Here is a 27,915-nt window from a genome sequence, read left to right as displayed (position 1 = left end):
CACGCATTTTCCGTGCGCTGAGTAATAAAATTAACTCACGCGAGAAAAGAATTCGTACGCGTCTTCGTCTAGCTCGTCGAATATGGAAACGTAGCCGTTGCTTTCCATCGTGCCCAACGAACTGCCATCTACCACCTATTTGCTTCTGAGACAGGTATTTCGTACCGTGCTGATAACCACTTACGTAAGCTGATAAAGGCGACGTCACGATAGCAGATTTTGTACGGAATGCATCTTTCACATTTTTTCCGCTATAGCTATGAACGCTTACAGACTGTCCCTTCCGCTGCCAACTCTAAGTGTAAATTAATTTGTTTGAGAAATAATTCGATTGTCGCCAGTACCACTGCGAGAAATTACTGTTTCTCCCTAATTAGTAGGTGTTAATATTTCTGCTAATTTATGAGAGGCTGTCTCAGTAGTCTACAAATAAAATTGTTATTCTCTCTACAAATCTGCGTAGATTACTGAAGATACATAGCATCAACCAGGAAAAATACATTTGCTAGAATCCACAGAATAATTTCAGTTACTGAAGACTAAATCAAGTAATTTAGTAACCAGGGGAACTAAATTGGTTCTAACTTAAATAAAAATAAGTGGTAAAATAGGAAAGCTATGAGAATACGCGTAAAACTGGAGCCTCCACTAAAACGAATATGGAAAAAAAAGACAGCAGCAGTCCAACTAACCATCTTGTGATGTATTTCTCTAACTTTTTCCGATACCTTGGGACAATAATATTTCTTCTTCCGGTATTTTATTTATTTAGTTTACTACACTCCTGGACTCATGTCACAGACTCACCTTATATATGGCTCCACGATTATTAGCCCAAACGCTGGAAGAAGAAATATTGCTGTCCCGGAAGCATGACTGAAAGATGACGGCATAACTGAAAGATGACGGCATAACTGTCTTCAGTCCGGTTTTAACTGTTAATGTGGGAACACACAGATGGCTTTTAATACATCCAGATGTAAATATCTGAATCAACATGATTAAAATAATGTGCTCTGATTCATTGCTAAGCGGACGCGTATAGCGTGCATAATTATTTTCAGGAGAAATGCGCATCATTCGTCATGCAGTGCTAGATTCATTTTCGCCAGCAATGATAGGGGACGGTATCTGCGTCGGATTGCACAGGCGCTCACGAATGCTCGAAAATGTTGAAGGGAGTAGTACATGTTCAATTGGGAGCAGTCTAACAAGGCCGCGAGCTGCAGCGAACTGTAGGGTCGCGCTGCAGCCGCTATATTGCACACGACTTGATCCCCGACCGCTGTCAGCAAGGGTAAAAAGTGAAAAATTAATTTCGTGCTCATAAATATATATTCCTAAGACGCACGGATTGTGTACAACGTCGGAAGATAGCTACAAACACATTTTTAAAGCTTCCTAACATAGTAAACTGTGCATCAAGAGAGCAGAGAGGCATTTAGCTAGCTAGGCAATTGCAGTAAGCTGCAAATCTTATCGCCGGAAGAAATTAAGGGAGAAACCTTGCTAATTCTGGAACCAGTCAGCCTACAGCAACATGTGAGAGCCCAGTAAATGCTAAGGCGGTGGTAGTGACAACTCCCTAAGACAAACAACTACGCATTTTGTGAACGGTTGTGCGAAAATATGCAGAAACTAGTGAACTGAATTTTTTTTGTTCCTAACAACTCTACTATGTATGCAGACGAATTTTTATGGTAAAGTACAGAGGAAAATATTTATTACTATACAAACTCGTCTGTAACTACTGCGGTCACCAATACTACAAAAAGGGTTCTTGCGGCTGATTGTTTACGATCATTTTGAAGTACTACGAAAACCAATGTTCTCTGCGAGAAATGTTCTAAAAAATTACTAACCCTCTTATTGGTTAGATGCAGTTAGCTTGGCAGCTATCCTCATTTCAAGGTAGCTTCTGCATGCTGTTTCACTAACGATCGTTCCAACGCACTCTCACTCAGACCTGCTCTTGTGGTTCCTACCTTACACCATCCCATCTACAAGCATTTCCAGAAACGACTCGTGCAATTATCAGTGCCCATCCATTCTATCTGGTCGAGTCACTGTGTTCTTTATTAGCCATTTCTTTTTCTAATTAAAGCGTTCCAGGACAGCTTCATTCCTAGCTCCACATCTACACAGATACTCTGCAAATCACATTTAAGTGCCCAGCATAGGATTCATCGAACCACCTTCACAATTCTGTTATTCCACCTTCACAATTCCCTATTATTCCAATCTCATATACTGCGCGGAAAGAACGAACACTTATCTTTCAGTACGAGCACTGATTTCCCTTATTTTATCATGGCGATCGTTTCTTCCTATGTAGGTCGGCGTCAACAATATACTTTCATATTCGGAGGAGAAAGCTGTCGATTGGAATTTCGTGAGAAGATTCCTCCGCAGCGAAAAACGCCTTTGTTTTAATGATTTCCATCCCAAATCCTGTATCACTACAGTGACACACTCCCGTATTTCGTGATAATACAAAACGTGCTGCCCTTTTTTGAACTTTTTCGATGTACACCGTCAATTCTATTAGGTAAGGATCCCACTCTGCGCAGCAGTATTCTAAAAAGAGGACGAACAACCGTAGTGTAGGCAGTCTCCTTCGAAGATCTGTTACGCTTCCTAAGAGTCCTGCCAACACAACGCAATGTTTGGTTAGCCTTCCCCCCACACCATTTTCTGTGTGTTCCTTCCAATTTAAGTTGTTCGTAATTGTAATTCCTAAGTATTTAGTTGAATTTACGGCCTTTAGATTTGACTGCTTTATCGTGTAACCGAAGTTTAACGGTTTCCTTTTAGCATTCATGTGGATGACCTCGCTTTTCGTTATCTAGGGTCAACTGCCAATTTTTGCACCATATACATATCTTTTATGAATCGTTTTGCAAGTTGTTTTGATTTTCTGATGACTTTACTAGTCAATAAACGACAGCGCCATCTGCAAACGATCAACCCATCTGATCTTTTTAGTCTCCTGTAAACACATTTACACAGACACCGATCGAAGCTGCTTCCGCCGCTGCACATATAGCCGATGGGGCGTTGTCAGATAAAAGTAGCGGCAACGAGTCCGGTAACCCAAGATTTCGTCGATGGGCAGTCGAAATGGGACAGTGCATCAGAATATGGGCCACTGTCAACCGGGCGCCGCACTGACACTCAAGCGGGTCTTCACGGCGCAGGAGGTAGCCGTGGGTCGCCAAAGCGTGGCAAATGCGGAGCACGCAGAGCACAACTGATTCCCTGCGAGAGGCCCACATGGAAGACATTCGCAAGTCTCCTTAATGACACGCAGTTTGTTGTGTGTACTGTTATGCTATTCCGTCTCCAATAGTCTAAAAACCCTTCGGCGTAAGTCAGAAAGCAGGTTCAGAACTGCCAATCTCCAGAAGCGGTTTCCACGTAGTGTGTTTGGCTAGCCTGTCGGCAAGTTCGTTGCCTGGGATGTCGACGTGTCATGGGGTCCACACAAATACCACTTAATTTGGGACCGGTCCTGGGCTTCGACCGACTCCTGGATGGACGCTTCCAAAGGATGGCGAGGGTAACACTGGTCGATAACTTGTAGGCTGCTAAAGGAGTCAGTACACTGAAGAAACTATTCCCCGCGGCATGAACGGATATACTGAAGTGCATGAGATCGGCACCAGCTCTGCAATGAATACAATGCAGCCATCGGGCAAGGAATGCTGTTCAAAATGGCCTTTGTGGACGTAGGCGAAGCCAACATGACTATCAGCCATCGAACCGTCGGTGTAAACGGCTTCAGAGCACCTGAACACGTCAAGAATTGAGAGGCAGTGACAGTGGAGAGTGGAGAGTGGCAAGTGTAGCTGAGTCCTTAGGGTCATGCGAAAGGTCCAGACGAAACTGCACCCTAGGTGTACACCATGGAGGTGTATGCAGACGGACCTGTATGGGAGGTGGCAAAGGGAATGACTTCAGTTCAGACAGAAGTGATCGCACGCGAACCATAATCGTTAGCCCTGACCTGGACCGCCGATGCAGGAGATGAACTGCGGTGGGTGGAATAAAGTGAAAGTAATTTGGATGCTCAGGAGAACTATGAATGTGCGCGTCGGATCTGCAATGGCGGCCTCCACCAGGACACTGATCACTTGACTCTTTCTAAAAGCTCCCATCGCTAGGCGAACGCCACAGTGGTGCACTGGGTAGAGTACACGCAACGCTGAGGGCTCCGCCGAACCATAAACTACACCCCCATAGTCAAGATGCGATTGAACAAGAGCTTTGTAGAGCTGCAGCAGAGTAGAGCTATCTGCACCCCATTTGGTGTTGCTCATGCAGCGGAGGGCATTGAGGTGCTGCCAGAACTTCCGCTTAAGCTGATGACAGTGAGGTAGCCAAGTCAATCTGGGGTCGAAAACCAGTCCTAAGAATCACTATGTCTCCACTACAGTGAGCAGATCGTCATGCAGGTAAGGTTCTGGTTCCGGATGAACGGTACGACACCGACAGAAGTGCATGACACACGCCTTAGTGGCCGAAAACCGGAAGCCGTGGGCGAAAGCCCATGACTGCGCGTTGTGGATGGCTCCCTGCAGGCGCCGCTCAGCAACACCAGTACTGGTGGAGCAGCACGAAATGCAGAAGTCGTCTGCATACAGAGAGGGTAAGACAGACGGCTCTACAGCTACTGCTAGACCGTTAATGGCCACTAAAAATAGTGACACTCAATACAGAGCCCTGCAGGACCCCATTCTTCTGGATATGGAGGCAACTATGGGAGCATCAACTTTGATACGGAAAGTATGGAGCGACAGGTAATTCTGAATAACAATTGGTAGTGGGGCCCGGAGACCCAACCGTATAATGGGGCAAGGATATGACGTCGCCAGGTGGTGTCATACATTTTACGTATGATCAAAAGAGACAGCAAGAAAGTGTTTGCGTCTGGGAAAGGCTGTTCAGATGGCAGAATCGAGGGGCACAAGATTATCAGTGGTAGAGCGACCCTGGCAGAAGCCACCCCGACATGGAGCCAGTAGGTCACGTGGCTCCAGGACCAAACCCAACCGCCGACACACCATACGGTCCAGCAGCTTAAAACAACGTTGGTGAGGCTGATAGCTATCCACATCAAGCGGATTTTTACCGGATTTGACCACCGGAACGATGGTACTCTCCCGCCATTGCGATGAAAAGACGCCATCGAACCAGATCCGGTTGAAGATGGCAAGGAGACGGCAGTTGTAGTCAGACGAGAGGTGTTTAATCATCTGTCTGTGGACCGATCTGGCCCAGGAGCTGTGTCAGGGCAATGTGCAAGGGCGCTGTGCAAGGGCGCTGACGAGTTCCCACTCTGTAAATGGGACATTATAAGGTTCACTGTGGTGTGTAGTGAACGAGAGGACTTTCCATATGCCGTTTTAGGATGTGAAAGGCTGGTGGGTAGTTCTCCAACACAGAGGCTCGAACAAAGTGCTTGGCAATCGCGTTTGCGTCTGTACATAGCACGGAATTGATGATAACGCCAAGGACACCAGTTGGGGTCTGGTACCCAAAGAGACGTCTGATCTTCCTCCAGACTTGGGAAGGTGACGTATGGCACCCACTTGACACGTACCTCTCCCAACACTCCTGTTTCCGTCGTTTTATAAGCTGGCGTACACGGGCACGGAGCCATTTAAAGGCTGTCGGATGCTCTAGGGAAGGGTGCCGCATATATCACTGTAGAGCTCGCCGACGCTCTTTAATTGCCTCAGCGACTTCTAGCGACCACCAAGGCAATGTCTTTAGCCAGGGGCACCCTAAAGAACGAGGGATCGAGTTTTCTGACTCAGAAACGATTGTGGTAGTCAAATGCTCAACCATCACATCGATGTTACCATGTGGAGGAGAGTCAATGGTGACATCAGAGGTTAACGTTTCCCAGTCCGCCTAGTTTAAAGCCCATCTGGCCATGCGTCTGTAGGCCCGATGCCGTAGCAGTGACAGGAAGATGGGGAAGTCGTCGTAATTGCCGTCTGTGTCATGTCTGCTGTGCAGCAAGCTACGTTAACTTAAGTATTAACTGTATTTTTCTTACATGTCACTTCTCCTTCCGTGTGTTTTTGCTTTTAGGAAGCTTTAATTGTCGAGTGCTAGTAATAGTGTGTCCATAGATTTCGTGTTTGTTTTGAATACAGTCAGAGACAGTCCTTTTGTAAACCATAGTGTCAGTAGTGCTAGTGTTTGTTTTCAATACAGTCCACAGACAGGCAGTGCTATTTTTCATTGTTTTCTACAAGAAGTGTCTAGCAACCACAGTTTAGTCAACAATCAGTCGCCTTTAGTGAATTAACAGTCTAGTTAAAAGTTGACTAACTCTCTACAGTAACTTGATTTCTTAGGATGGATAGGATGCGTGACTGCGGTGTACGGACGCAGGAGGAGCTGGCCACTGTTCGCGAACAGCTGAACGTATTGATGGCCGCGGTCAGCCGTCTTCAGGCTGCTTCCTCGGAGTGTAGCGGCAGTGGGGAGTCTGGTGCGTCGCATGGTACACCCCAGGTGTTACATGCTTCACCGACTGTCCCTGCTGTCGAGACATCTTCGCGGGTACCGGGCGCGGTTGGGCCACCCTCTCCCCAAGGGGAGTGGCGGGTTCAGCGGCGTTCGCGACGCACGAGGCGGAGGGTCAATGTGGAGGCTGTCCGTGTGGCGTCGCACGCTCTGCCTGTGAGTGGAAATATGGCCGCTCCTTCAGCAAGGTCCGAGCAGGCACACGGGGGGAGGGGTTTATTAGTTATTGGGAGCTCCAATGTTAGACGGGTGATGGAGCCCCCTTAGGGAAATAGCGCAAAGGTCGGGGGAAGAAGGCCAATGTTCACTCTGTCGGCTTGCCGGGGGGGTCTCATCCTAGATGTGGAGGAGGCCCTGCCGGAGGCGATAGAGAGCACTGGGTGCACCCGACTGTAAATTGTTCCTCATCTCGGCACCAATGACTCCTGCCGTCTGGGTTCAGAGGTCATCCACAGTTCGTACAGGCGGTTGGCGGAATCAGTGAAGGCGGAAAGCCTCGCTCGCGGGGTGGAATCTGAGCTAACTATTTGTAGTATCGTTCCCAGAACCGATCGCGGTCCTATGGTTTGGAGCAGAGTAGAAGGCTTAAACCAGAGGTTCAGACGATTCTGCGGAGATCTGGGGTGCAAATTTCTCGACCTCCGCTATCGGGTGGAGATATGTAGTAGGTCAGGCGTGCACTACACGCCGGAAGCGGCTACTAGGGTAATGGAGTGCGTGTGGAGTGCACATGTGGGTTTTTTTAGGTTAGAGAATTCCCTCCCTAGGCTCGACAAGACGTCTCCTAAGACGCGGCAAGGTAGGAGTAGGCAAAATGCAACAGGGAATAACAATATTAATGTGCTAATAGTAAACTGCAGGAGCGTCTACAGAAAGGTCCCAGAACTGCTCTCATTAATAAACGGTCACAACGCCCATATAGTACTAGGGACAGAAAGTTGGCTAAACCGGACGTAAACAGTAATGAAATCCTAAACTCAGATTGGAATGTATACCGCAGAGAAAGGCTGGACAGTGAAGGGGGAGGCGTGTTTATAGCGATAGGAGGTGCAATAGTATCGAAAATCCGAAATGTGAAATAATTTGGGTGAAGGTCACGGTGAAGGCAGGCTCAGATATGGTAATTGGATGTCTCTATAGGCCCCCGGGCTCAGCAGCTGTTGTGGCTGAGCACCTGAACGATAATTTGGAAAATATTTCGAGTAGATTTCTCCACCATGTTATAGTTCTGGGTGGAGATTTTAATTTGCCGGATATAGACTGGGAGACTCAAACGTTCATAATGGGTGGCAGGGACAAAAAAATCCAGTGAAATTTTTTAAGTGCTTTATCTGAAAACTACCTTGAGCAGTTAAACAGAGAACCGACTCGTGGCGATAACATATTAGACCTTCTGGTGACAAACAGACCCGAACTATTTTGAACAGTTAACGCAAAACAGGCAATCAGCCATCATAAAGAGTTAACTGCATCGATGATTTCAACCTAAATAGAAATATTAAGAAAGGTAGGAAGATTTTCCTGTTTAGCAGAAGTGACGAAAGGCAGATTGCAGAGTACCTGACAGCTCAACACAAAAGTTTGGTCTCAAGTACAGATAGTGTTGAGGATCAGTGGACAAAGTTCAAAACCATCGTAAAATATGCGTTAGATGAGTATGTGCCAAGCAAGATCGTAAGAGATGGAAAAGAGCCACCGTGGTGCAACAACCGAGTTAGAAAACTGCTGCGGAAGCAAAGGGAAATTCACAGCTAACACTAACATAGCCAAAGCCTTGCAGACAAACAAAAATTACGTGAAGCGAAATGTAGTGTGAGGAGGGCTATGCGAGAGGCGTTCAATGAATTCGAAAGTTAAGTTCTATGTACTGACTTGGCAGAAAATCCTAAGAAATTTTGGTCCTATGTCAAAGTGGTAGGTGGATCAAAACAAAATGTCCAGACACTGTGACCAAAATGGTACTGAAACAGAGGATGACAGACTGGATAGAGGAACAGTTAAAATCGATCAAAAGAGGGAAGTCTGCGTGTGTGTGTGTGTGTGTGTGTGTGTGTGGTTAACATCGCAAGCATCAGCAGAGATATCCCTGTGTTGTCAGGGGGCTACAACCAATAGGGTACATGGCGGCCGCACCACAATGGACTGGCTACCGTGCTGGATATGAGGTGCTAGCTAAGAAGTCCATTATCATCGTCAGCGCAGAAAGCGACACTGCAAAGTGCATGGTGGAAAACGCACCCAGGAAGGTGTTCTCACCCAAGAGATGGAGACTGAGCTGGACTGCAATGCTACGACAAGAAACTGGGTTAAAGATCTCAACGCACGATGGACACAATGCACCATGTAAGGTGCCCTTCCCCAATTTGCTCGCTCTTCGGGAAAATTTAGAAAGATGGAGGTCAAACCCGACAGGGGACCATCACAAAGACCGAAACGTGAGTGTACGCCTTTTAGTCGCCTCTTACGACAGGCAGGAATACCTCGGACCTATTCTAACCCCCAGACCTGCCAGGGGCAATTACCCATAGGAAAGAAGAAAACGAAGACGACGTACCGCACAATAACAGGAGTAAGTGGACAAAACAGGAAAAGAAAATCAGAGACGCGCAAGAAACATGAAGAGATTAAAAACAAGAAAGCAGATTACCATGGCTTGCTGACAATGAGAATGAAAAAGGAGAAGCCAGCCAATCTGCAACACACAAAAACCTCCACACAAAAAAACCGAGGGTGGAGAACACAGAGGGACAAAGGACATGCACTAAAACTCGGATCAAATGATAAAACCCACCCTCATGAATGCACCGTAAAACTGAAGCTGCATTTGAGGCACTGTCGCCCAATGCTGAAGGTAGGGTGCTGGGTAAGTTAAAAGTCCGCCCCTGAGCGGATAAAGGTGGGCAGTCCAGCAAGAGGTGGGCCATAGCGACCCTGAGGGAGGTCCTCGCGATGGAAGGGGTAACTGTGTGAACCATGTAGGGCCACTGCAGAGCCGACAAAGGACAACTGATTCCATGCGAGAAGCCAGCAGGGAAGACTTCTACACATTCACAGTCTCCTTAATAACACGCAGTTTGCTGTGCGTATGTTATGCCACTCCGTTTCCCAAAGCCGAAAAACCTAGCGGTTTAAGACAGGATGCAGGTCAGGTTCAGAGATGCCCCTCTCCTAGTAGCGGGTTCTACGTAGCCTGTTACGCCAGCCTGTCAGCAAGTTCGTTGCCTGGATTTCGACGTGTTGCGGGGTCCACACAAACACCACTGAACGACTGGACCGTTCCAGGGCAGAGATGGACTCCTGGATGTTCGTTACTAAAGGATGGCGAGGGTAGCACTGGTCAACAGCTTGTAACCTGATCAGGGAGTAGGAATAAGGAAGAAACAACTCGCCAGAACAGGAACGGATGTAATGAAGTGCACGAGATATGGTCACAAGCTCTGCAGTGAATACACTGCAGCCAGTGGGCAAGGATGCTGTTCAATATGGCCTCTATGGACATACGTGAAGCTGATGTCACCATCAGCTATCGAGCTGTCGGTGTAAACCACTTCATGGCTTCAGTGCAGTCAGGAATCGAGAGGAGGTGGGTGGAGAGCTGTGGGGTGAACTGAGTCCTTAGGGTCATGCGAAAGGTCCAGACGAACCTTCGGCCGAGGTGTACACCTAGGAGGTGTACGTGAACGGACCTGCATGCGAGGTGGTAAAGGGAAAGACCTCAATTCGGAGACAAGGGATTGCACGAGAAACACAATCATGAGCCCCGTCCCGGGCCGCCAATGCGAGAGATGACCAGCTGTGTGTGGGGAAAGACGGTAACTCAGATGCTCAGGAGAACTATGAATGTGGGCAACTAATTGGCGAGCGGTTGTGCACGTCTGATCCTCAGTGTTGGGACTCCAGCCTCCACTTTGACACTGGTCACCGGACTCTTTCTAAAAGCCCCCGTCACTAGGCGAATGCCACAGTGGTGCACTGGGTGTAGGAAACGCAACGCTGAGGGCGGCGTCAAATCATAAACCACACTCCCATAGTCAAGACACGATTGAACAAGACCTCGGTAGAGCTGCAGCAGCGTAGAGCGATCTGCACCCCAGTTGGTGTTGCTCAGGCAGCGGAGAGCATTGAGGTGCTGCCAGCACTCCCGCTCAAGCTGACGAAGATGAGGTAGCGAAGTCAATTGGGCGTCGAAAACCAGTGCTAGCAATCGATACGTCTCCACTACAGTGAGTGGATCGTCATAAAGATAGAGTTCATGTTTCAGATAAACGGTACGACGCCTACAGAAGTGCATGACACACGACGTCACAACTGAAAACTGGAAGTGGTGGGATAGAGCCCATGACTACACCTTGTGGATGGCTCGCTGTAGGTGCCGCTCTGCAACACCAGTACTAAAGGATCCCTATGAAATGCAGAAGTCATCCGCATACAGAGAAAGGGAGACCGACACCCCTACAGCTGCTGCTAGGCCGCTGATAGACACTAGAAAGAGACACACACTCAATATGGAAACCCGCGGAACACCATTCTCCTGAATATGGGGGAACTGTGGGAGGCTCCGACTTGCAAGCGGGAAGTACGGAGCGACAGGAAGTTTTGGATAAAAATCGGGAGTGGGCCCTGGAGACCCCACTCATACATTGTGGCAAGGATACGATGTCGCCAAGTCGTGTCGTATGCTTTACGTAATGAAGGGAAAAAAAAGTAACCAGATGTTGGCATCTGGAAAGGGCTCTTCAGATGGCAGACTCGAGATACATTACGTTCCAGCAGCTTACAAACAATGTTGGTGAGGCTGGTGGGCCGATAGCTATCCATATCAAGCGGATGTTTAGCAGGTTTTAGCACCAGAGTGACGGTGCTCTCTCGCTATTGCGAGGGAATGACGCCATCGCACCAGATCTGGTTGAAGATGACGAGAAGATGTCGCCTGTAGTAAGACGAGAGATGTTTAATCATCTGATTGTGGACCGATGTGGCCCAGGACCTGTGCAAGGGCAACGCGCAAGGGCAACGCGCAAGGGCAACGCGCAAGAGCAACGCGCAAGGGCAACGCGCAAGGGCAAGGGCGCTGCCGGTCGGTGTGACCGTACGGTTCTAGGCGCTACAGTCTGGAACCGCGTGACCGCTACGGTCGCAGGTTCGAATCCTGCCACGGGCATGGATGTGTGTGACGTCCTTAGGTTAGTTAGGTTTAATTAGTTCTAAGTTCTAGGGGACTGATGACCACAGATGTAAGTCCCATAGTGCTCAGAGCCATTTGAACCATTTTGCAAGGGCGCTGACGAGTTCCCACTCTGTAAATGGGGCGTTATAAGGTTCACTGTGGTGTGTAGTGAACGACATGAGTTTCCTTTCCATCTGCTGTTTTAGAGTGTGGGAAGCTGGGGGGTATTTCTCAAACACAGAGGCACGAGCACAGTGCTCAGCAAAGTGCTTGGCAATCGCGTTTGCGTCGATACAGAGAACGCCACTGATGATAACGCCAATGACACCTGTTGGGGTCTGGTACCCAAAAAGACATCTGATCGTCCAGACCTGGGAAGGTGACTTATGGCACGCAATGGTCGATAAGTACACCTCTCCCAACACTATTTCCGTCGTTTTATAAGCAGACGAACGCAGGCAAGGAGCCACTTAAAGGCTATGAGGTGCTCTAGGGAAGGGTGCCGCATATGTCGCTGTACAGCTCGCCGAGGCTCTTTAATTGCATCAACGATTTCCGGCGACCACCAAGGCACTGTCTTTCGCCGCAGGCACTCTAGAGGACGAGGGATCGCGTTTTCCGCCGCAGAAATTATCGTTGTAGTGACTTGCTCAATCATAACATCGATGGCACCATGTGGGGGGAGATTGAATCCTGAATTACAAGACCCGTGGCGAATACAATCGTGTCAGGTGGAGTTTGCGTTTATGTCCTGAACTCGGTATGTAGTGAACCTGTACCCCTTCAAACTCCTTTTGAAGTTGTGGCTGTCAGGATAAGAAAGGCGATAGGAAAGGTATCCGCCCACCCCTTAAATTAAACATGGCAAATCCAGAGGGGCAGAGGAGGAGGAGGAGGAAGAGGAGGAGGAGTAATCATCTTGCTTAAGCCTGTGGACAGGTACTGAGAAGGTATGTTGGAGGAACTTGTTGATTTTTTGTATTTTTGAGGAGCCCATGTGTGGCGCCTTTTATCAGAACCAGAGTTTCAGCCCTCCATGCCCATGCGATACACAGGCTGGCGGGACGATACAGGTAAGCACAGCATTCAGGGCAAGTCCGGGCAGCTTGATGTGCCTCACTGGCAAGTAGTTTCCTGAGGTCAGCGGGTCACACTCTGCGGTTACTCGCCGGACCAGACTGTTCCTTATTCTGCTGAAGACGGTTTATCCAACAAACTCAACACTGTTGTCATTACACCCTTCATCTTCATCCTTTTATCATCTAAAAGGAAAGTTACACGAGTAATACAGAGTTTGATCAAGAGTAGCGTATGTCACAATGTTCTTCAGAGAACAGTGTATATTCTTTTTTTATTGATTCTTTCTGACTTCAAAGGAGAAGACGAAGCAATGGGATGTGGACTGTGGGTACAGGTTTCCCCACATTAACAGGTGGTGCAGAACATGTATCACAGATCTCACTTTCTCTCCCACATTTCCATCCAACTCATAAAAAAAGAAACATTTAATGCACTGTTAAGTGATAAGGACAAATTCTAAGATTCCTAGCACAGTAAGGTAAGACTTGCAGAGTATATCTACACTGGGGTGGAGCTGAGTCAGTACGTCCAGAGGGCGGAACAAGCGGTAAGACGTCAGTAGTAGTGCTATAGGTGTGCGAGCACGTTTTGTTTGCACGGGGTGCCTACATCTGGGGCAGGTATGGACTCAGAGGCGAACCTATTGTTCTCCTTGGATTGACAGGTACTTAACCTATAGTTCTCCTTCGATAGCGTTACGGAAATATTTAGCAAACTCAAGTGGCAGACTCTGCAAGAGAGGTGCTCTGCATCGTGGTGTAGCTTGCTCGCCAGGTGTTCGAGAGGGTGCGTTTCTGGATGAGGTATCGAATATACTGCTTCCCCCTACTTATACCTCCCGAGGAGATCACAAATGTAAAATTAGAGAGATTCGAGCGTACACGGAGGCTTTCAGACAGTCCTTCCCGCGAACCATACGCGACTGGAACAGAAAAGGGAGGTAATGACAGTGGCACGTGAAGTGCCCTCCTCACACACCGTTGGGTGGCTTGCGGGGTATAAATGTAGATGTAGATTGACAGGTCACTGACCTTTTGTTCTGTTAAGTGGTTTTCCATATCACTGCACTTAACCTATTGTTCCCCTACCCCACCCCTCATTGCTACATGTACACTTTCAGGTCAGTTATTTGAATAGACCCCACTCTCACTATTATCAATTTGACTGGCTACTTAATCAAATTGATCAATTAATTAATCTTTCTGGTGTGAAAGTGCCATACCTCCTGGCGGGAAGTTCAAATTCCATCAGGTTGGCAACCTCTACAAACCTAAGAAAATGGCGGGAAAGAAAGGGCACTTGGGCTACCTCCACTAACCTAAGTCCCCCTTCTGTCACCTCTTCCTAGGGATAGGTGGAAAAGAACTTTACCTGTGCTGGACGTAACTCTATTTTGCATGCACCAGTCTTTATTTACACAATTAGAGGCAGTACCACGATCCAGTGTTATCGCCACGAGATCCGGACTCCAACTGACCTAGTACACAGTACTGCCACCAGAGGGCGCAGTCTGTTCTGTGATGTAATCCAAAATGGCGGGGAAAATGACAGGAAACAGTGATCACCATGGGCTCTGGAATCCAACCGACCTAGTACACAGAAGCGCCACCAGATGGCGTTGTCATCCCTTCCATGATGTAATCCAAGATGGCGTTCTGTTGGTGGAGAGGAAGGGTCTCATAACTGGAAATTCAAGCGTATATTTTTTATTTATAAAAAAATCTGTTTGTGGGGGTTGGATTTATCTTGTTCATCATTCTCTGCTATTAGGAAATATGTAGGTCTTTTAAGAAGTAATCACATGGAGCCCCCATGTCACCCCCATTTCCTTAAGCTATTCTACGCCTTTGATACCAAATTGAGTAATTAGTTGTCCTCCCACCATTTTCTGGTACACTTTTCGAATTTCACATGCTTTTGAAAAGCATTTCCGGCGAATTCTTCTTTGTCACCCACTCCCTTACACTTTTGTGGTGCATTTTACATAAAAATTATGCAAATTATATTGTGTTCTGCACTGAAGCTGCTGTTCTGCTCCATTTCCCCAATCATGCACACCTCCCCCCTTAACAATTGTACTCCTAACACCACACTGACGTAAAAAAATTATGCAAATTAATTAAATCGATATTTTTCACTTGCATAGGGTATTTTTTTTTAATTCGCAGCATCTTATTGGTCGGTGAAATCAATGGAATACAGTTTAAACAAAAGATCGCTAATAAAAAACACATCCCACTATTCGGCACCCGGCGCGCCGCTGCCCCTGGCCCCGACCCCATCCCAGCCGCCGCCACAGCATCGCTCTGGCGTCCACGGACTACACTCCCACAGGCTAGCGGGCTAAGGCTGCAGCTAGCAGGCAGCTCGCAGCAACCCGATTCTGCAAATTCTCCGCCACTGCCATCACGTTCTCGCCGATCACGTAAGGTACAGCACACACCCCGGTCCACCTCGCCACAAACTCCAAGGCGGGCTCACACAGACCCCACACACAGAATGCCTATGGGCAGCAAGTGTGTTTCTTGTTGCTGACGCTATACCTATGGATACTGACATCACAGACCGCGCTATAGAAATTGTTCCAGAATAGCACAGGTTGCTTTCTCCCTAGTGATCCTAACGAAACATACGAGACGTGTCCAGCCATGCGTACCTGCCCCAGTACGACTGACGCCTCACCGCAAAACGTCCGCGTGGCGTATCTCCATGTAAAAGGGTTTCAGTGTTATTCTGATATCACATGGCTATGTAAAATACGAACAGAATCGAGTTTCGGAAATTGTAGTGTTCCAGAAATAGTTAATGCTCGCTTTCTTGATGTCTCAGCTTGTATGCATGGAAATTCTTGTCCTAACAGAAACTGTTCACAAAAATAGCGAGGAGTAACCCAGCAATATATCACCAAGTACCGTCTCGATGTAGTAAACATACAATATCGACCCTTTTACATCATTCATACATACACCAGGAAGACAAACAGCATCGTACACACTCCTTAGAGCACTACATATCTCTCTCCCCCCCCCCCCCCCCCCCATTTTAATGGTAGACTGATGATGCATTCTAGACGGGGGGAAGTTGCTGCAGGTCAATTTTTCCACTGTTCTGCCAAGATGCATCAGTCATGTGTTCTGTATCTGATTTAAAGCACTGCATTTGCAATCCTTAAACGGTAAACCTGTCGTTCATCAGAGGACTTCCATCTCCTGTGTGATGAAACGTGACACTTTCCTCTAAACGAACTTTGATTTATGATATGTACTCCATCCCACTGTCGCATCTTGGGTGTAAAATAGGGACTTCAGCTTCGTAACTAAGTTAGCAAAAGGTGCTTGTGAGGCACTACAATACTCGTGTAAACATTTGCCAACAGACATGCTATTTACAGACTTAGTGGCTCAAGTACATTTAATATTCACATGTCGGACGCTGCTGCTATGTATTTGTTTCCTTATAAGAGGTATTCGTCGTTACTAACGATTCTTTTATATAGGGCTGATGCAGGCATAGTATAATTTTCGAACCATGATCGGATGTGAACAGTGGACGCTATACTTCTCTGGAAAGCTATATTGTACTCTTACCACACAGAGCCACTGTTTTAAGGAAGTAGTTTGTTTTACAGTTTGTTACCATAGTTTATGATAGAGAAACCTGCAAGAAGGATGTATGTCATGCACTTGAAATATATTTCTTACACTGGAATATTAACAGCGCTACATTCCATAACACTGATATGGTCAGAAATTAAAGCGAGCTAATATTATGGCCCATTTTAAGTGCAGAAAGTTGTAGCCTTGGGAGTGCATGTGTTCATGTTCTCTCTTACCAGTACCTTCCAGGTAATGTTCCTAGACTCTAGAACAATACTTTTAGAGTTGATAGCTTGGTTGATTTACGTAAAAATGCGTCGAACTCCATCTGCCTGCATAAAAATCAACTATTTCTTGTTGTTCTTAACCGTCTGCTATTACATCACGACACTTTCAAATCTGTTACTATACACTGATAAGCGGTGCTAACCTCCTCAACATGGACACATCGTGAGAAATCTTGTGTACTTGGATGGGTGAAGACTCCGCTAGCTCCATTCATTCACGAGATGTTGAGTTTAACAGCCTACTTCTGGCTGGTTGCAGATTAATCGGTAACGGTGCTGCACGGCGGGTTAGTCAGTGACAGTGTGAGGGGGTCTTTCACACTCTGACTCCCATACGCAGAGAGAGATTATAAATTAAGCACTATGCTCGAGGTGTCAAATATGTAGAGTGCTGCCCGATATCCTTTGTGGATGTGTTCGAGAATTAACAATGAATAGAGGGAATGCATAGTCATCTATCCACGTTTGCAATGATACTCGCAAAGTGGAGAAAGGGTAGTTTAGCTATAATACAGGAATTGGGAAACATGCTGTCGCATCATTGGTCTGTGTTGAAATTACTGTAAAAGTGCTAAAGTTGTTCGCACTATCAACTGTGATGCTTATTATTAGAGTACATCGATGGTGTCTTCTCCATCCCATCCGGCCACTGGCACGCTGTTAGTTACAACATAATGATTGACTGACATCGCTTCTTTGAGTAGAAGAAAGTTTTGGGGGATGGAGAACACCTTCTGGGGTGGATAGCACCGAAACAGTGATCACGTACATGACTGTATGATGAATCAGTCGAAATGGAACGTACAGTCATCAGCTATTCCATGACTGTGACAGATGAGTTTAGATGTAGAGCTTGTGAATCACTTTCAGACTCTAGTTTTGAAACCATCCACAAGGCTGCAAAAACTGCCCCGATTTGCTTATGTTGTAACTCTCTTATTTAAAATCATCCAGTGTGTGTTGTGTTATGGTAGCCATAGTAACAATATGATTTACATTGTGCGACATCTAGTTCCATGCGAGACGCTCCGAATCAGAATGTCTTAATGTCAGTTTAGAACATGACACAGACCTCTAAGTCATGGCAGAAAAAATGTAATGCAGTGTACAAAGCGTGTTACAGCAGAGAAACTAATGTTTCAAACAACGAGACAGGGCCACAGGAAGCATGTTACTATTTACAGTATAGTCTATGGGATACGATCATCATCCTGCAGTACAGGCGAAGAAACCTTAAACTAGTCTCTGCAGTGGATCAAAAGCTGTATATTTAATAGGATCATTCTGCACCGGCAGCAGCAGCAGTTTCACAGGTAAATTCAATGATGGACAGGGTGTACTGTTAGGACTGCTACGACGAATGCTATTCTGGGAAGCATTACTCCCCCACTTGACCCACATCGCAGCTATGCGTCATCGTGTCAGTAACAGCGCCTAGATGAGGTCTATATCAGATGAAGTTAGTGGAGCTTTTATAGTTCCTAATTTTTTTCTGTTGGATGGTACAGAATAACGATGATAGCATGTTGGGCTGATAGATGTGTATGAACTCTGATCTTCTTCGGACTGTAGTAGCTATATCTGATTTGAAGACGCAACACAATGTGCACATTTCCACCGAATTGTCGAAACACTGTCCTCTTGCACTAACTCACGTCATTCTGTTTCTACATGGGTTGCAGAAGGTGCTGGATATGGATTTCTGCTCAGTTCAGACTTAAATTGGAACTATAAGATGCGCAAAGCTGCAGAAATGGGAGCAGTTGCAGGATGCATAGGGACTGATTGGAACCACATTAGGATTTTACTGTAGTAGATAGGTTCGACAAAGGTGACTCGTTTAGAGATATGGAAGTGCCAGAAATATGATATGGCAATGAGACAATGCATAACAAATACTGGAGAAATAACTAGTGGCAGTGGCGTGGGGGGGGGGGGGGGGGGGTGCAAATACTTATTTCATACCACACTCCTTAGCCGAATCACTTTCAAAATTCGATAATTTTATTACGAGGGAGCATCTGGGGCTACGTGTAACCGCACTGCTGGTGTGATAACACACACTCCTACAATCACCGTCCCGGTATTTGTCTGGAGAAACCAATTCATTTAGAGGCAATGCCATACCTTGATTTATAAAGCCAGTATAGTTTTTATCGTGGATACTTGTTTGCACCTGTAGAACCAAGACCTTTTGTGACAGTAACATATAAAAGTTGTTGCGATGTTTTTTTTTTTTTTTTTTTTTTTTTACATCTGGCTGATTACGCCTCTCTAAGACACAGTGGTAGTCAGAATTATTTTGTATCATATGTAATCATTTATTGGCGAAGTACTATACTTAGTAGTAGTAGTAGTAGTAGTAGTAGTAGTAGTAGTAGTAGGGGATGCGTGATAGGTTCATCTTGAGCATCAGGATTACACTGTATGTGTGAGTTCAGACATGTGAAAAGGAGATGACTGTGAAATACTGTTATAGCAGAGGGAAGAGTAAACTGATAACGATGGTACAGATATTTCTATTTCCAAAGCCACTGCCCTCAGCAGGGTGTATTTCTGATACTTCGCTCATTGTCGAATGTCCTTCAATTGAGACCGCAATCCTGACATTTAGTTTTAAGTACATGCATAAAATATTTATGAGGGTGGTTTCTTAGGATGATGGTTCTGCCTATGTGTGCAGAGTAGGTGACCTGTGCACAAATTATTCATGTTTTCCGTTAACCGTAGGAGCTGTCAGTGTGGAGAGGCCTGTTGGAGTATACGAATGTAGATGAATTAACCTTGTTGTCCTCTAGACGACCAATAGCGAACTAATACTTAGAATGTGTTGGATAGCTTCGTGATAGCGAGGAAATTTGAGAAGATTGAATAAGGAGGTGTGTTTGCGCTGAACCGTTATTCCCTCCCATGTAAATTGTTTGGTTGACTGCTTCTGCACAATTCGCGCCTTTATTTAGTTGAGAGAATATCGATTGAGGTGTGTGCATCTAGCATGTGGAAGACACGCTTTCCAGTTCTCTAGACATGAGAAAAACCTTAGTTGACCTAGTAAATTGTAGGGATGATTTAGAATCTGCTACATCACCGATATTGGCATTCGAGAGTAGAAATATCCGTTCTCTCTTTTTTCCGAGTTTCCGAGTAAATGTCTTCACACACAGGCTAAGTTTCAAGTTAGTCAGTGGTTTACAGCATACCACACCTAGCTACTGTTTCGGGTTTCTAGAGAAACTTTCCAGTCTATATCTTGGGGATTATCAGTAGGATACTGCTGTGTGCAAACTATGCGAAAATATATTTGTTCTTCTAATCCCAGAGTCTGGAGATGGGTGTAGGAAAGCAAGCAAGCAGGAAAGCATGTCCAGACCAGAAACAGTAACGCGTTTGTGCCGGGAGGGGGGGGGGGAGGGGGACGAGGCCGAATTTGTAGAACAGTTGTGACGGCGGTCTGGTCACCTGCCGGGGATGGATAGCCGCAGACCTCACAGGGGAATACCTAGTGCTGTAATGAGTGCATACAATGCTGTCTTAGTGTTATATGTACGAATGATGTAAAATGGGCGATTTTGTATGTTTACTACAGTAAGACTGTATGTGGTGGTATTTTGCCAGGTTGGGGATCTGTTTAGTGCTCTAATATTCAAGCTCCTGTCCTTAGTGGGAGAGTAGTGTAATTGAGTAAGAGTCTTTCCGTATTTGACTAGATGTAGGGCATGCTGCAGGGTTTAATTGCTGGTGCAATATAGTGATCTGTACAAAATACAATCATAATGCTCTATTCATTCACAGTACATCCTTTGCGCTCGGACGTAGGAGCATGTACATACTGATTCGAAAAAAAATTGGGGGTGAGGGGGGGGGAGGGGAGGGGGGAGCAAGGTATGTGCGGAAAGTTCTGAGAAAGCAAGTGTTGAAAGACAGGATGAAGCAGACAGTCCATCTCTGGTGGAGATGCTGTCACTCACTCGCCACTGTGGCATTAAGACATCTCCAGACCTGTAGCTGTACGATACCGAAAATTCTGGCCAGTTTTTATCTTCTGTATGACAGTGCTTCGAAGGACGACGCCGGAAGCCTCGTGCAGCGCCGCGAATTTCGTGAGCACAGCGGACAGCGCAACGGGTTGGTGAGCCGACTGGCACCGTGCACGCCTCTAGTTGGGCAATAGACACCTTTCTTCGATTCTCTCGAGATTAATGATAACCAGATCCATTAGTTTCTCCTAAATGCATTTAAATTTTTGTTCTTACCTAAGCTATCCGAGTGTTTAATGATGAATGTCTCACGGTGCCAGCTACCTGTTGCAAAAGGTAATTACTCTCTCTTTAGTTAGAAAGCTACTTTTTTCCTGCCGTCCTTGCTTTCTTAATGCACTGAAGTTTTTCTCCGACTTACAGGGCTAGTAGAAATCGAAAGAAAGTCAATGCTCCGGTTTGTGTCTGCATTAAACGCGGACCTACAGACAGTTTTTATTAAAGAGTACTCGGTCTGCTTCGGTGTTTCCTTTCGCTCTTGTCACAGGGCGTGTCCTCTGTGCTTCCTGATAACGTTTCATCCTCTTTGAATTCTTACTATTCACACGTGCTTCCAGCCTTATATAAGGGGTGTTCAAAAAAGAAACGAGCCGGAGGCATAATTACAAAAAGCAGTACCTGTATGTAAGAAGTATTGACACTGTTGAGCACTTGTCCCACTGTGACACAGGGCGGTGAATGGCTGTCTCGTAAAATTCCCGGAGCTGCGATGTTAACCAGTTCCGCGCGTACAGCTGGACGTCGTCGTCCGAGGTGATTTGTTTGCCCCTCAGAGCCCTTTTAGGGGGACCAAAAACGGCATTATCACGGGGAGAGATGTCCGGACTGTATGGATGGTGGCCGAGAGCCTCCCATTTGAATATCTGTAGGAGTGCCGCGACTGTACTGGCCGTATGAGGCTTTGCATTGTCGTGAAGAAGAGTGACCCCACAGGTGAGACTGCCTGGTCGTTTTGATTTGATCGCTTGGCGAAGGGTGGTCAACGTTTGCGAGTAACGCTGGGCATTCATTCACTGTTGTCCCGTCCGTGCTGCAGGCGTTGAATCAGAATGAGGTCATCTTGGTCAATGAAGAACGTCGACATAGCCTTTCCTGCACTCGTCTGGACGGCGACGTCCAGCCGTACATGCGGAACTAGTTAACACCGCAGCCCCGGGGATTTTATGAGACAGCCATTCACCACCTTGTGTCACAGTGGAACAAGTGTCTCAACAGCCGGGGTCAGTACTTTAACATATAGGTACTGCTTTCTGTAATTATGCCTCCGGTTCGTTTCTCTTTGAACACCCCCTTATATTTCTCCCCTCTCAGGGTTGTAACCTCTTTCACCACCCGGCACAAAGCTACTTATCTTCCTAGGTGTCAGTTTCTTCCACTGGTCACTTGCGTTGAGCTCTGAGCAGCAACGGTATCGCAATGTACTACAAAATGCAGGTCCCGAGATGGTTGCCGATCCTGAAGTATGACTATCTTTGTTCATTATACCGGCTTTTGTATGTTGTTGAGGTATTAATGGTCATTAAGTGGCATCTGTTCTTTCGAATTAAATTATCGCTCAAGGCATTTCAGTTTGCAGATTTTCAGTGTCTCCAGTTTCTGATCTGATCCAGATACAGTCGTATAGACAAATGTGGTCACTTTTCAGTCTGTTCCTTGTTCTGAAATGAAAGGTTGTCTTCATCTGACAGCAGCGTCCTTTCCATTTCTGATACTTTATAGCTTCAGGAAGCTTATCGTTTTTCCAGCGAGTCTAAAGTATCAGTTGCGAGGAATTCAGGAAATGAACTTGTGAACTGTGCATGTATCATCACGTATCCATCTGTTATTCGTAATCTACGAATAAATATAAATTAAGTACACAATATTTTTTTGTTGTGACGCCATTCCATTTTCAATGTCGTCTAATCATACGTGGATGACAGCAGGTGATAACCTTGAGGTAGCAATCACGGCAGATAAAGTCGCAGGTGATACTTTAGTTCCTTCTTCCGTCGACTGGGTTTCACGACGAATTGTTGATTGTTCTAGGCTGCTGACTAATGTGTTTCTCGATAGACAGATAAATCCAATTAATGGAGGCTTTTTGTCGAGAGCATCTCTACTAGTGTACCTTCTAGTTTTCCGACATGTGCAAACTCGCAAGTAGCTCCTAGTCTTTTTACAACCAGGTGTCACCAGATATCTGGAAAGCATTGATTGTATCACAGAACCAGGCACATCGTTGGTAAGACTGCTTCCCACCTGCGACTGGGGGATCTACTATCGGGATATAGCACCGTAGATTGGCTGACTCTTGTTTACGGAGTACCGTAGTGCAGACTATATTTGAAAGAGATTACTTAACTCAGTTTTCAACCATTCTGCAAGAGATTACTGGTCACTTCATTACTTCTTAGGGATAAAACTAGGCACGAGCAAAGTTAAAGACGCAAAGGTTTAAAAATAACTTTGAAAAACTACATTACGTCAAAAACGGAAATTCAGCAGGTACTATCCGTGCTGTCCTTAGTCGGCAGCAAATGCCGATACACTAGATACGTCTATGCCGAGCTATCTTCCAATCGCCAGAAAAAAAAAAGTTTCCCAGTGGCGTTCTCTTAAGGAATGCTTGATACGTGAACTTATCACTCGTCAAGAACTTATGGCCACAATCAGTTACGCTGCTGCAGCAGTGTCGCAATGTCTACCTTCCGCGTTAAGGCGCCTTTCCACGGGCGCGGATGTCTAGAAGACCAGACGGTGCAAGTGGTCTACGAGTTCGAACAGCATGTAAATGGACGTGCGTCTGTATCAAGTCTGTCCAGTCAGTCCTTTCGAAGGAGCGCTCGCGTAATGTTGACTTTTGAAGTGCTGGCTGTGGTACGGTATAGCCAACTGCTCGGCGGTGGTCCCACGGTCGCGGCGACGATCGAAGCGATCAGCCGTCAAACCGGTCCGCCGGGCCCATTCACAAGGGGGACAACGCCTGCATCAACCATCCTCTCCACAGCCCTAACCCGTCTGGCTGTGAGAGAGACAGATCGACCCCGTCATGTGTCCAGTCAAGTGGCGCCACTCATCTATCACGAAATCGAAGGGGAAATGCTGGTGTTATGTTTAAATGAAGACGAAAATGAAGTACGCTTATGAATGAAAGAATTGTTACGAGAAAGACAGGTTGCCTCGCAAAGACGTTGCATACCTTACGATTTAGGAGCCTGCAGACAAAAATATTTACTTATGACTTCAACGGTTAACTGGAATAAGTGATACGCCCTGTAAGAGAAGGAAATGCACACGTGAACTACCACTATTGATGAAACGGTAGTCTCAGAAATTTTGTTTTCTGGCTACAGGCAGAGGTCGTGTAGTCATGAAATTTATCAGTGCGATTTCACTTCAATTCCATGCAAAAAAACACCTCTGGAATAGGATGCGCCCGCTTCGGTAACGTACAGCCACATTCCTTCGAGGAAGTACACTATCTTATATTCTGACTGTTTGTGTACGTGTAAGACGCAACCAGTCGCAGTTCGTAATACGTCATTGATATAATCAATACTATATTTAATTACATTAACGTAATAATTTAAGTTCTTTATTAATTTGTACAACTTTACGTAGAAAATATTAATTTACGTGAAAATCGCTTATTTCCCGAGTCCCGAAGTCGATTGTTATATAACTGCATATGCAGATTTATTTCTGTAGTCTGAATCCGTGAATCAAGTTAAGTTCCTCTTCTTTGTAACAAGATGTGCGTCAAAATGTTTCTTTAATATCTTTTTGCTCTCTTATTTCTTGTAATTCCAGTCCCATGTTGTTATGAATGCTTTTTCACTTCTGAAGTAGAGGAACATATCATCGAACAAAGATTTTCAGCGATGACTTTCTCCAACACTGCTTTATGGAATCTCTAAACGCTGTACTTGGCGGGCTTTCAGGTGAATTGTAAAAGACGTGTTTGCGTCTATGAGTCGTTTTCAGTTGTGTGTTGTCAGCGACAAATTATGAAATGATAATTTGGGCATATTATTGTATGATACTTCACATACACTGGTTCCGAACCTACACAGGTTGGCCCGCGAGGAACTGTCAATATTCACGGATATGACACGATCACGCGAAGCAAAGAGTCAAACATGGACATGCATTCTTTAAGAGCTATAAACTTTTCCGTAGAAGTGGTGTATTTCACAGTAGCAAGATAAACAAAAGCCCGTGTTTACTAGACTTTATGATTCCGACGATCGTTCTTGTCTTATCCTTGAATATTGACCATTTCTCCTGGGACACCCAGTGTTTAAATACGTGGTGAGATTTATCGGGGATCCAGAGTACACAAATTCTAACACTAGTAGTGCGGATGAGGGCAGATCACCCAAAGTCGAATATCCAGACGAAGTTACGCTGGGAGTTCTATTCCAGTACGCGAGATCTGTGAAACAGCTACATCAGCGCAAATCGTTTCATGGTTCTCTTGCTAAGAACAAATCTTCAATGTGTGTGTGAGTTTGGTCAGATGCACAAAATACGTATGCTTCCTAGCCACCTACTGGACGTTAAGCCCCAGAACATTACGTGCACGCACGCACCTTTAATATTCTGAATTCACTCCACGTCTCCATAGAAAAATAAAACGCTACACGGAACAGTCCATACTCTGCTGCTATTAATAGTCAAATAATTAGGAGTTCACAGAGTCACCAGAACTTTTTTATTTCTCAGTCTCGTTGGTCGTACAGGTATAGTCCAAATTTAAGTACGAAATTTCTATGCAGAAACGGTGTGTGTTCATCACTACGTCATGAAATCGATGCGAATCGATGCTTAAGATGTTTCTGAAACTATGAAGAAGTGCAATGAAGGGAATTAAAAACTACAGCAGTTAGATAAAAGAAAGCTGACAGTTCTCTTCCGATACAAATATATTTTTAAAAAGTGATGTTGCAAAAGTAGGCGTTATGCAAGTACTCTGTAACAGAAATTACTGCAAGGTCTTATGAAGCTACGAGTATGGGCTTAGCTACTTAACTACCAGAATATCGGAATAAAATATAAATACGAGATATTGTGAGGCGTGTCACAGAAGCAACTAAGATCCAGGTAACAGTTCACTGACAACAGCAACGATATTGCTGGCGCTACTGGTGCAATAAATGATCACTGATGACTTTGACTGACTGACTACTGCAAGAAATTGAATCAAAGGGTCTTGTGCAAAATCGTCTTCATGGATTCTTCGCAGAACTCTTTCTAAAGTGAGAAGGAGATTAGGCCACCGGACACTGAAAACAAACTGGTGTAATAACTGGATGTATGAAATTTAAGGCCTTAAATACTTACCAGTAAGAAACACTAAGAGAAGTAAATGATTTTATCAGTGGATCGATTAGTCTTTGTTGGTACTGTAAAGTGCTATATCGGTTTTACCATACGAAATATAAAACTACTGAACGAATAGCCTTAGGGATTGAGTATAAGGATAATTGTTATGTCGTTCTTTGGAAACAGTACATTGCAACTGGAGCTACACCATACGTTTTGTAAGGAATATACGTCAGTAGAGCACGATAGTACGGTTTTATTAGTTGTACCTCACTAAATTAGCCTTCTCAAGTTGACCTTCAGAAATTTACCATGACGTTAACAGATCTACATTTAAACAAGGTATGAATTTTTATACTTCTTTTATATTGATTATCTAGTGGATCGCTTAAACAGTACGGTAGGAGCGACTACGCTAGATTTTAGCGTCTTGACGATTACCAAATGGGTACGTATTAATCATATTTTATCAAGACTTTTTTACTTTGTGATTTAACAGTTCTGTATAGGTAATTTGTATGAGCCAATTAATGATCTTTTGCATAAAATTTGGTGGATAGCTTCCTCACTAATACGTAAGCTGAACAAACATTTCTTGATGCGGTTTAAAGGTGATATGCGACTATCTTCGCTGATGGTATTTTATTCAAACCAGTCTTTTTACCTACTACATCGGAAAGAAACAAGGTGATTAACTTGCAATATTGAGCGCGTTACTGACACTATACGACGCTAACTGAGAAGCATACGGCGACATGTACTGCTGCGAGTTCGTTGTATTATGACTCGCTCAAATGGTATGTCGACTATAATTGAGCACTGCCATTGGGTAACGTGGTGGTTTTCATAAATCAATTCTCATTCTGTAATTTCCTTGTATTTTAGCATTGAAGATGACTATAGCTGGAGTATTGATATGCAAGACTAAAAAAAACTATGGGACTGCGACTGAGTTGTGTTCGTATCCTTTCTTATAATAGTCTACGATCGCTGTGCGCAACAATTCCTTATGGAATCAAAGTTGACTATTTATTGAAATTTCCACAGTTGCTATTTCGACTTGCAAGTCGTTATGATGATAAAGACATGAGCTGTCAACATTAGCACCTGTCACTTGAAAATCATGTAAAAGCCGAAATGCAATTGTGTAAATTTCAATGAACAGTGCAGTCGATGGCGTAGATGTCAATGAAAAATTCAACGAAACTGCGATCCCAATGGCAATTTAAAGGGAAATGAACACTCATTTCTATAATATAGATGCACGAAATAGTTTACCACAAGAATAGCAAACATTAATAGGTCAGTGTGCCTTTCTTAAGTAACCTTAATACGGAAAATTTATTAGGGTTACAATCTGTAGCCGGCAGGCGAAATATTACGGCACCGGTAAGACACGATACAACGCTGTTGAGTCGACCTAAAAATAACAGGCTTAAATGACATATGCAGGCCAGCGTGAATCACGCTGACGGTTCTGCGCATGTTTATGGCCGCGGTCACGTCGTTCTCAATGCGCTTACCATTTGCGGCAACTGGCTACGCTGCCACGCAAGTCGGACGGCGCGCACAACTCAGTTTTCCCCGTGTAAAAACTAAAATCTGACAACTTCTAATATGCTCATTTTACGTCGGTACAGATAGAATTAATGGCTTACTCGTTTATCTTTTGTATCTGTACTGCACTGAAAATATCTGCAAAACAGTACAAATGTCGATAGTATGCACTGTGTCTTGTTTGCAAAGAAACTTTTTACATTTATTCACGAGACAAATGTCTTACTCTAATTTTCGCCCTCGGGCTTCCTTTCTTTCAGTACTTCTCGGGTATGGTTTGTTTTCCGGTAGTGTTAGATTTACGTTAACAGACATACACAGCAATAAGGTTAGGCGGCAGAAAC

The 27,915-nt window shown here is 45.2% G+C and overlaps 1 protein-coding gene across 2 annotated transcripts in view; it reads right to left on the bottom strand.

Annotated features, from left to right (window-relative positions):
* Positions 1-27,915, bottom strand: part of LOC126309737 (plastin-2) — a gene marked incomplete at its 3' end in the record, with an annotated part of 146,737 nt that overhangs the window by 51,651 nt on the left and 67,171 nt on the right. The window contains 1 exon segment of one of the 2 annotated variants that reach the window (XM_049992097.1): positions 40-213. Within the exon segment in view, the coding sequence (XP_049848054.1) occupies positions 40-108 (69 nt within the window). 2 annotated transcript variants of the gene reach the window in all.

This window comes from Schistocerca gregaria, unplaced genomic scaffold, assembly GCF_023897955.1.
Source record: "Schistocerca gregaria isolate iqSchGreg1 unplaced genomic scaffold, iqSchGreg1.2 ptg000379l, whole genome shotgun sequence".
Taxonomy (NCBI): domain Eukaryota; kingdom Metazoa; phylum Arthropoda; class Insecta; order Orthoptera; family Acrididae; genus Schistocerca; species Schistocerca gregaria.
The sequence above is the reverse complement of the archived record's forward strand: the minus strand, read 5'-3'. Positions and strand labels throughout refer to the sequence as shown.